At 35.2% G+C, this 10,930-nt stretch overlaps 3 protein-coding genes across 3 annotated transcripts; 2 read left to right on the forward strand and 1 right to left on the reverse strand.

Annotated features, from left to right (window-relative positions):
• The first annotated feature begins 16 nt into the window (after positions 1-16).
• On the forward strand, positions 17-3,284 carry LOC112573259 (protein Asterix-like). The gene is made up of 4 exons (XM_025253461.1): positions 17-165; positions 805-904; positions 1,318-1,415; positions 2,913-3,284. Exons 1-4 carry the CDS (start codon positions 101-103, stop codon positions 2,977-2,979), a joined length of 330 nt encoding a protein of 109 aa, XP_025109246.1. The 5' UTR covers positions 17-100; the 3' UTR covers positions 2,980-3,284.
• A 412-nt stretch (positions 3,285-3,696) lies between these two features.
• Positions 3,697-8,292, reverse strand: LOC112573258 (centrosomal protein of 83 kDa-like). The gene is made up of 5 exons (XM_025253459.1): positions 8,212-8,292; positions 7,396-7,430; positions 6,848-7,021; positions 5,692-6,015; positions 3,697-5,458 (listed from the first exon to the last, which is right to left on the reverse strand). Exons 2-5 carry the CDS (start codon positions 7,426-7,428, stop codon positions 4,979-4,981), a joined length of 1,011 nt encoding a protein of 336 aa, XP_025109244.1. The 5' UTR covers positions 7,429-7,430; positions 8,212-8,292; the 3' UTR covers positions 3,697-4,978.
• Positions 8,293-8,310: 18 nt separating this feature from the next.
• LOC112573257 (G-patch domain and KOW motifs-containing protein-like) lies at positions 8,311-10,783 on the forward strand. The gene has a single exon (XM_025253458.1). The coding sequence runs from the start codon at positions 8,358-8,360 to the stop codon at positions 9,858-9,860; it is 1,503 nt and encodes a 500-aa protein (XP_025109243.1). The 5' UTR covers positions 8,311-8,357; the 3' UTR covers positions 9,861-10,783.
• Positions 10,784-10,930: the final 147 nt, after the last annotated feature.

A 10,930-nucleotide genomic window follows, 5' to 3' on the forward strand; every position in this document is an offset into this window, starting at 1 on the left:
TTTTAATCGTTGAGTTAATTAACTGCGGTTCTATTCTTTAATATACACACCATTTCCGCCACGGCTACGGAGGAGTGCGAGTCTGTACGCTTACTGCGAAATGGCCAGTGTGCAACCAACAAGCAACAACACCAGTGATGTTAGGCGTCCAAACAAAATCACACGGTAACGTTTATCACTTTCTTTGTGAATCTTCTTAATGTTAAATAACAAAAATACTCTGTAGAACAATACACACTTGAGAAACGTTAGAATTACCAATTCAGTAAGTAGGAGGTGGGAATCATGTTTGGCTTAGAAAAACTCTAATATACACATTGCAGTATTAGTAGTATTTCGTGACTTCTGATTGCGTATGCCTCATGGCCTTTTGATGTCCCCTCATTATAACTCTCACTAATGTGTTTCAGGTCTGAGCCTTACTTTATTTTTCATCAAAACTAAAACAGATATATTCCTCTTTTAATTTTTCCTAGAGAGCTCTTAAAGCTATTTCAATTCGGTGCATATTTAATATTAGTTGAAAGCGAGTTTCAGTAAGTTGCAACTCTTTGTGAAAAATAGAATTTACATTTGTTTGTGTTACAACTACTAAAGAAAACTATTCCATCAGAATTTCAAGTGGTGTTAGTTTTTGGTAAGGAGAAGAATACATTCAATGTCAATATAATCATGAAATATTTTCAACACTTGAATAAGATCCTCCCTAATCCTCCTTCCACTCTATTAAAATTAATTTTAATGCTGTGTTGGTGGGCAGTATGTGTTTGTGAAATGTATATACATATATAAGTATTAATGCAGGTACAAGGCTCAGTCAACTGGTGGGCCTCTGGATGATCCAACGCCAGACTACATGAATCTTCTAGGAATGATCTTCAGTATGTGTGGCCTTATGATGAAGGTACAATTTAAAGATTTAATTTTACTCCTATGTCTTCGTTTTTTAATGAGAAAAAATAATGTCATATATTGTCCAAAATCATATTGCTAACAAACTGATTACCAGTTACGCATATTAAAAATAAAAGCAGGCAATATCATTCTTATTTTCGATGACTTAAATTACCATTTTTCAAGTATATTGTCCAGTTCCTTTTTCATGCAAACCTTTTAAATATACTTTTAAAAGTTTAAAGTGGAAGTTTTCCAGATTCTTTTATTATCAAACCAGATGGTGAATTTAGAGTTAGCTTCCTTTCAACAAGTAGAAATATACTTGGGGGATAAAAATGAGTTAAAACTATATTTTTATTTTCAATGGTAATAGCATTGGCAGTTAAACTTACAGTTTTGTTATGCTAACTTCTGTTTCAGCTTAAATGGTCTGCGTGGGTAGCTGTGTATTGCTCTTTCATCAGTTTTGCAAATTCCAGGACCTCTGAGGATACTAAACAGATGCTTAGCAGTTTTATGTAAGCTTACACCTGTGTTCATTTCGTCTCAGGTTTTTGTTTCCCTTCTTTCAAAGTTATTAGCTGAGTCTACTAAAACCTCTCTTTCAAGACACTAAAATCTACCAAAATTGGGTGATAACTTAAAGGAGTTGTAGTAAGGAGATCAACCAGTCTGCTTTTATTCTATAAACCATGAATTCAAACAACTATAAAGTCCATTCATTTAAATCTTGAAATAATGCTCTTAGATCATATTGCTGTTTTATCATTTTCACTTTCACTTGGTCATATTTATTCTGCCATTGTTGGGCTGCAATAGAAGATTTATAGAGAAACTAACACTCTACATAAAAGCAATCAATCACATATGTATCATGGCAGACAAAAATGCTCTCGGAAAAGGCGCTATTTATATTTTTGAATGTGATTTCTTTCAAAAGATGCAATAAAGCACAAACGGTCACAATAATTTTATCTTCATCAACATGTAACTCCTGCAATAATCATTAATAAATAATAATCAACTGAGGTTCACTGGAAGAGAACAATAATCAGGGAGCAGTCATTTTGATTAAAAGCCATGTTGCCTTGGCTATATTTACCTCTAGCCTGAACTAAATCAGCTCCACCATGACCATATCATCCCAACGCTGAAAGTTGAATTGAGCAGGCCCGGGCTAAATGACTGCACGAGGAGTAACACCTGTTTTGTATTAATTGAATTTCTGCATATATTTAATAAAGACCTCAAAACTGAAGAATAATGATGACAAAGACTTCTTACAAAATTTTGATTTCAGAGAAAATTGCGTTTATGTGTCATTGTGAGATTTTAATAAAACATCTGAAGATATATTTAATATGGGCCTTCCTATGAAGAATTGAAGACTTTAAAAAAAAAAACAGTGTTTAAAAGAAAATCATGCACCATTTGTTCTTTAAATGTGTATTGCAAAAGGGCCATTTTTGTTTAATATGATGGTAGATAAACTTGTTCGAACCTCACATGGCTCTGTTGATAATGTTGATATTGATATCTACTCCTGTCGTTGGTAGCCAATTTGTCTTTTGGGTCTGAATCGATTCAACTTTCAGTGTTGGGATGATATAGATAGCTTTGACTGGAGCAATTTATATGGTTTGGGTCAAAATGACCAGTGACCCATTGAACAAGCAGTCTCTTTTAAAATGTACTTATATCAATTGATTTCTGTGGAAAACCGTAATATAGGGTAAAGCCTGCAGGAGGCAGTCTATTTCTAAATATGCTTAATTTTTTTCAATAAGTAACTTTTGTAAAAATGTTTTAATAAAACATAAATTGTCTGTTGTAAATTGGGTTGGAGAGGAAGTTGTAATAGAGATGACGTTTATATAGCAAAATATGCCTGTGAAAATTTCTGGGTTATAACTAAATGTGTGTGTAGCATCAGGTCATAAACAGGAAGGTCTTTTTTTATGTTGGTATTTTGCATCAGATTGGTCATCCATTTTTTTTCCTCTTGGGATTTTCAGGCTTTCCATTTCTGCTGTTGTCATGTCTTACCTCCAGAGTCCCCAGCCAATGCAACCTCCATGGTAACATCTGATGATACAGTCATTCTTTCCAAATATGTGTCATATGCAAGTGAGAATGAAACAATCTGTGCTTCTTTGACTATTCAATTTAAAGTAGGAGAAGAGGAAAGAAGAGCAGTTGGATGTTAGTCTGTTCAGGGAAGTATGTTGCATCTTGGTTTGGTTAACAGGTGCAAGTGATTGATTTGCATGAAGTGCTGTACATAGACTTATGTTTATTGTTCTTTGACAGTACAAAATGTCAGTAGAGTTTATGTGCTCTACTGTGAAGGTGAAGAAACCTGAAAATATATTTATCTGCAAAAAGTATTTATGCCTTTTTGTCTTTTTGTAATGGTTTTGTGACTGACCTGATCCAAGCTTGTGTCGTGTTGATGCTTACTGCATGCACATAAAGGAGCAGGTATACAGAGAAAACAGTGTCTTTTTTTTTTAATAATCTTTTATTTAGTTTTCCTGTTAAGGTTGCAGGATTATGTGAAAGTTAATATGTTCATTTGTAAAAATTTATTTATAAATGTTATTTTTTTAATTTGCCACATGATAAAAGAAATGGAATGTAGTTTTATGATATCACAGAGTTTTTCCTGATTGTGAATGCATGCATTTTATACTTATACAAGCACTTGTATTGCAAATAGTTGCACGATATATCATTTATCAAAAAAGAGAATTTTCTGAATTTACACAATGACATTCCATTGCATACTGAAGTATGAAAACACAGTTGGCAATGATTTATTAATCAATATTTAGAAAATGCCTTTACCTGTAAACAAAGGTGGTCTCAAGGCACTTGGATACATGAAGTTGCACGAGCATGCACTTATCAGCAAGCATCAAATACATCTTACAAATTCTTTCAACATCATTTGAACTATAACTACTCCATCTCTATTGCACACACACAGTGGAGTAAATTGGAAAAAAACACTGACAGTCATCCCTATACAGTTATCACATTGAGACAGATGGATGTCAGAGCCAAGATGTGAACCAGAGATGCCTGATTCTCACTGTCACGGTGACAGGTGCCCTAGCCACTGCACCAACTGTCCCAAATCACAATTAACATTCTAAATTAAAGGAGGAACCAAAGGAAAATGTATCACAGCTAATGAAATATTATCCAGTGGTTTTGATTAAAACAAAGATTCCTAGCCTCTGATTGTTCATTCCCTATTAAATATATACAAATCTGCAGCGCGTGTAAATTCTGTTCTTTTGCAGGGGTGGGGAATGTTGAAATCCTTTCATCCGGGAAGCCTTTTTTTTTTTTAATAGCAGCACAAATAGGTATTAAGTAAATGATAACATAAATTTTGAGACACACAAGGAATTTTCATTATGGGATAGACAAGACGTGTGCAAGTACATGATGAGAGTTGCATGCTTCTTGTCCTATATAAATGATTTTGGAATTAAGCATGTATGTTACCTCTAATTTGAGGGTAGATCACTTCCAGTATGATCTCAGCAATAGATACACATAACATTCTTTGACCACGTCGGCTCTTAGAATAAATGTGTGTAGACACTTTGTAAATGCCATGCACTCCTTCATAAGGAGGAGGTGTATACCAAATAGTCATTATTATTAATGTACTTTCACTGCACAACAACAAACAGAAAATTGTGCATTAGGGAAAATAAGGTTTTGTTACTCATTACTATCTTTTCTAGAAACTTTCTAATTATTAACATGTTTTAAGACTCCAAATAGTTGTTTGTTATGCTTCTCATGGTGGCAGAGCATAGTTTTTGTGAACCTAATTACGAAAAGGTGGATTATGGTGATATAAAGGACACCAGTGCCAGGCAGGCTGGGAACAATTGCAAAACTGTTAATATACCGTGGTTTGACCATATATAGCAGGATAATTTTTAAATAGTAAAGAAGGGCCCGTGAATGATGTTTAAACATCATAATGGCCCTTGGAGGATAAAAGATTCCCATCCCTGCTTTAGAAGATAGAAAGCTTTACAAATATTGCTGTTAGAGATCAGCTGAGAGGCTTTTTCTTACCAGGAACAACACGCTTTGTGTTTCTGGTAAGAATGGGTAGTGATGGCTTTAGTGCTCCCATAGTGTAAACGGGATCTTGGTGATTGTCACAGATATCTCCCAAAAGCATGTCTTTTATCTCTTTAATGTCAATGCTCATGCCTTCATTCTGCTGTCTCAAGTCCCGCATTTCTTCCCACTGACTGCGCATCACTTCACGCATTTTCTCCACTTCCAGCCTCATATTCTGTGTTGCCTTGCCCAGCTCTTCTCTAAATTTAGTGTGAATATTGAGCTTCTCATTCTCCAACAAGCGCAGTTTTCCCCCTTGTTTTGCAATCATTTCTTTTGCCTTGGTTAGTTCCCTTTCAAGCTGGCTAATGTTCTCTCTTAGATCTTTTACCTGTTTTGTGAGATGTTGGATTAACTTTTCCTTTTCATGATATGCTGCGCCAGTCTCCAGCTTCATCTTTTCTTCCTGGAAGTGATTTGTTTACTTGGATTATAAGAATAAAAATTGTTTACAAGCATAGCTCTGAGCTACCCATTCTAAAAGTCATCATTACTCAGAGTAACTAAAATACTAACATGCAAATGAATCATTAACCTGAAATGTACCCATTCATTAAAAGGCTTTTTTTTCATAGCTTTATCTCGTTTAACTTTAAACTTGAATTTTAAATAAAGGATTGTTGATATTTGGAATTATACCTGTAGTGCAGCTAGACTGTGCTGTATTTCATCAATATAGGTCTTGGAGGCTTCTACATCCTGTCTTAGGGCATTAATTGTGTGCTGAAGACTGTCAATTTCTGATTTCTTTGTGTGGTTTTCCTCTGTTAGATTCTTCACAGTTTGTTCACGTTGCCTCAGTTTACTTTTCAAATATTTAAGTTCATCTTCTTTTTCATTTAACTTTTGCACATTTTCTTGTACAAGAGCACTACAAGCCGCATTGTGCTGTCTTGAGTCTACTTGTAAGCGCAGGCGAAGTGCATCAATCTGCTGTACAAGACTTCGATTTACAGCCATCACCTGTAAAATAATTTCCTTTTTAACTATATATATTGTATATGATTGATATAAAATCTTGAATTTATTAAGAAATAAATATCACTATCACTTGCCTGAATTCTCCCTTAATTTCACTGCTTAAAAGAGATTTAAAAAAAAATAATTCTGAATCAGCTCACAGACTTTGTCAGTATGTGGCAATTTGCTTCATTGTTACTCCCATTAGGTCCATGTCATCTGCAAAGCTCAGGTTATTTAAAGGTCCCACCAATGAAGACGAAGGTGTGATTGTGAAGATTTTCTTGCATGCTGTAGAGGGCAACCTTGAGGGACACCTACTGTTGTTGGAAGAGGTCTCCTGGTTGACTGTTCAGAAATACTGCACGTTTTGGGTTCTCGTGCAGCACATTAATGACTTGAATGAAGGGTAAGTCTAACACCTTCTTTCAGATTATCCTTGAAGGAGGCAGGGGTTGACAAAGGAAGGCCAAATGGCAAATATAATGGAGTGGAGTAATTGCATCTTGCAGGACTTCCTTATTGCTTCTCAAGAAATACCTCTACAGCAAACCTGTTCAGCAATTTCAAGATTTCTGTCTCTCTTATTCTCCCCATACTCTCCATCCCTAATGACCAGTATAGGTGGAATAGGTTAGGTCAAGAGAAGGAAAGAATGACAAAGACTTTATCCCAAGTTCCATACTAAAATATTATGATGCTATTAAAATAATTATTAAAGAAAATTAACTCTGCTAATAAACTCTTGAAATCTAGTTGATTATATTTTCTCAAAGATGACAGCATGTTCTATATAAAAGTGTCCAAGAATGCATTCACAAGCCTAACACATTACCTGTTCCACCACTGAAGCTTCTTTGGGGCAACTGAGTTCACTGGTCCATGCCACAGCTACCCCTGTGCCCTCATCGCAAGGTAAGGTTGTGTATGTATCTTTAATGTTTTCATTTGTGCCCTCTTGTTTACTCTGGAATTTCTGGTCCACCATACTGATACTGCCCTTTGTTGGCTGCATCAGATTAAGGTTTAAGAATAATTTTTACAAAAAGTAAAGACTTAATGTTTCATTACTGTCTGCAATGCTTCGCTTGTAACTTGCTTTCTTTTCCTTTTTTCAAAGTGCATCATGATAAGAATATGTTTTCTCATTGTTAATGTCATTTTTCAGTTTTTGTTTTCCACTTAATAGATGCAAAAATATTTCTTTTACTGGTGTTAGGCAGTAGACAATTTTTTCTCATAATGTAAGAAATATTATTTCTCATGTACCATTTTTTCCCCTCATGGAATGCACGCATACCAACAAGAAACTAAACATACAAAATGATAGCCATCATATGTTCAAGGTGCAGTCACTATTTTTTTTTTTTTTAAGCTACATACATTCTTTTCTGTTGCCTTTCCTTTCTGTGCCATTTCTGCAAATGAAGACAATTTAGTTTAATGCAAGGATTCTGTTTTCAATCATTTCAATGATTGGTAGCTCTATGCAAAGAAAAATAATTTGTTTGGCCTCACTTATAATGGGCATCTGCTATTTTCGGATCCTTTTTAGTGTAGAAGAAAATATAGATTCTGAAAAAGATCTATATTCAAACCTTGAATCTGCTAGAAGAGAATACTTTATTTATCCCAGAGGGCAATTCAGTTACAGCTTGATTCAAATTCGTATGCAATATAACAAAATAACAACAAAATATCTATGGCTATAGGTTTCGTTGAAATATTTATGTTAAGAAATGTAATAAAACCTGATTTTGTCTTTCTGAACAAATTCACAGAAACAAAAACAAAATCAGTTATAAACAATCCCGGACTGTAAACTGTCAAAATCACACAATCACAGTAAACTAATTGAAGCTATGTTATTTCCTTCATTTACAAAACTAATTCAAAGCCAGAACTTACTAGACAACCGTTTTATTCTTGAGTAAACATGTTAGAGGCAAAAAATATTGTTAATTTGTATGCAGTGGTATAGTGCGTGACTATGTTAATCCTATATGAAAGATTGTGTTAGCATTTGTTCCGAGCACGGCATCTTTGGATACCAAAATATCATAGTCAAGGCCCAAACCAACTTTATATTCAAGTCCATAGCTTTCTTAAATAAACCGTTCAAGTTCAATATGTCTTGCAGAAGGGAAAGGTATGTAAATTCCATGACAAACTGACGCAGAATGGAATCCGTCAGCGTACCTTACACTTGGGTCGAACTTCGAGCATCTATCTCTATGGTAGCCATTGGCTTTTTCCCCCGCAGGGGAAGTAATAAAAAGGAACAACTCTTTAGGAAAAGAAAAAGCGATTGGCACTAACGCGTGAGCTAAAGGTTGGACACTAAAATGGCAGCCAGCAGTACGCCAAGTATCAAGTCTACTGTATCGTTCGGCTTCTCGAAAAAGATTGAGACCAAAAGACTAGATAACTCGATCGCCGGTGAAAAGAATGAAGACAAAAATGAAAGGCCAGACTTTGTGTTATCCGTCGAAGAAAAAGAAATTAAAAGTTCTGCGCCTCAACTCAAAGTAAACAAACGTGAATACGTCATTCCATTGATCAAACAAAATCTGTGGCGAAACGCATCGCAGCAGCCTTCGACTGATACCCATACAGGTACCTCTCAAAATGATTTGGACTCCTTGGCTGCTAGAGAGCTTCTGGAAGAGGCAACTAGATACAATGAAACATGGGACGAACGTGGGAAGTCAGATGCAAATCTTTCCATTCCTCTTATGATGCAGAACAAAGTGCCCGACGGATTCGAAACTGATGAAAAACTTAATGTGACATTGAGGCCGGATGAGCCAGATGATGCAGTTTACGATGAGATACCAGTTGAACAATTTGGATTTGCCATGCTGAGAGGAATGGGATGGAAAGAGGGAATGGGTATTGGGAAAAATTCGAAAGTGATCGCCCCAATAGAAGCTACTCTTCGCCCAAAGGGTCTAGGTCTCGGTGCGGACAGAAGTCAGGCATCTAGCGTAGCCAAAAAGAAAGAAAAGAGACTTGAAGATACTAATGAAAATGATTTGTGTATTATGAAGAAAGGTGCACATTGTGTTATTGTGGATGGAAAGCACAAAGATCTGTATGGTATCGTTGAAGGTATTGATGAAGACAATGCCAGAGTTGTTGTTCAACTTACACTCAGTGGCCAAACTGTGACAGTAATGCAATTCTGTGTAAGGGTCGTAGATGCTAAGGAATATGAAAAATATTCGAAATATCTGAACAAGGGCAAAGCAGACAAATACAGAGACGAAGACAAACAACAAAATGGACGTGATCGTCAAGAGAAAATTATCAGAGATGACGACAAAAAGAGCCACAGCAATAAACGCAAAAGTAGAGAAGCTATCGACGACCAAAGTACCAGAGACAGTAAAAAACAGCTGAAATGTAGTATGGAGGTGGCTTCCAAAAGCAGGCATCATAGATCACAGTCAGCAGTGTGTGTTTCTACAGGCAAGATGTGGCTTTGTCCAAATCTAAGAGTGCGTATAGTAGACAAAAAATTTAAAGGTGGCAGGTATTACAAAGAAAAAGTAGTGGTCCTTGATATGGTCAGCGCTGATTCAGCTGTGTGCAGAACTGATGATGGGAAGGTTCTGGAGGGACTAACACACTCTATGGTAGAAACCGTGATTCCCAAAAGTGATGAGTCACATGTGATGGTATGTCATGGATCATACAAGCAGCACCTAGCAAAACTTGTCCAAAAGAATAAAGATAAATGTATTGCTTTAGTCCAGCTACTTAAGGACAGGGACACTGTTCTTGAAATGGAGTTTGACCATATTTGTGAATATACTGGCAATGTGGATGAAGAATTTGATTATTGACATTTTACTGGTAATGTTTATATATGTTTATATGCAATGATTTGCTTTAAATAGAGGTTATCATCATCACTTACAATTACTTACATCATCATATACTGCATTTAGGTGCCAATCATTGAAGGGGATTTTTATTTATAATTTTGCTTCAGTTACTTCTATGTTACAATTTTTATTTTTCATGATGTTCTTCACTTTAAAACTGTAAAAGTTAATGGGACTGTTGAAGTGAATAATGTTTATCTTTTAGCGAAAGAAAGTGGGACAAATATTTTATGACCAGGCCGGCCATCTCAAAGAGTAGAGGAAAACCAAGTAAGATGTTGAGAAGTGAAGAATATGTACCTGCAAGCAATATAGCTGAGAGACTAATAATAAAGGAAATTCCTTTCATCCAATGATGCATGTCCTTTTCAATAACTGTGTATCAAAGTTGTTAAAAGCTAGTGCACTGTTGATTTAAAAAAAAAAAGACTAACTTTTTGGTCATTACAGTAGTGAAAGAATAAATATTATTTAACTAGGGATTTGAAAATCACCACTTCTTAACAACGAGCACCTGCAGAGATCAAAGATATTATTCATGGTGTTTTCAGCCGTTAAAATTTCCACATTATTTTTTCGTTGGATGTGACCAAGTACTTATGATTTCTTTGAACAGTGTGCAAGTACAGTACATAAACATATATCACAGATGTATTTGAATGTGTGTTGTGTTGACCATATGTACTTTGGGATTGTGGATAAGGTTTATTTTATGGGAAAATTATAGTGTATATAACACTGAACAACCTTTGATCAACAATTATCATGTAAAATTTGTCAAGTAATTCATTGTTCCAGTAAATGATGTTTTATTAAGTGGAATTCAATTTCTTTTTTCAGATTTTAAGACTTTTTTCAAAATATATATTTTATGAGTCTTCTTTTGTAGTGACATTTTGTTTATTGAAAAAGCCTGGTGTTTAAAATGTAATAGCCAATGAAAACAGTGATGTACCTAGATCCATAGCTAGATTTAAGAGCTTATTTGGAGTGAACATGACTTCTGGAGAACATACACAGTAAGGCGA

This window comes from Pomacea canaliculata, linkage group LG10 (genome assembly GCF_003073045.1).
Source record: "Pomacea canaliculata isolate SZHN2017 linkage group LG10, ASM307304v1, whole genome shotgun sequence".
Lineage (NCBI taxonomy): Eukaryota > Metazoa > Mollusca > Gastropoda > Architaenioglossa > Ampullariidae > Pomacea > Pomacea canaliculata.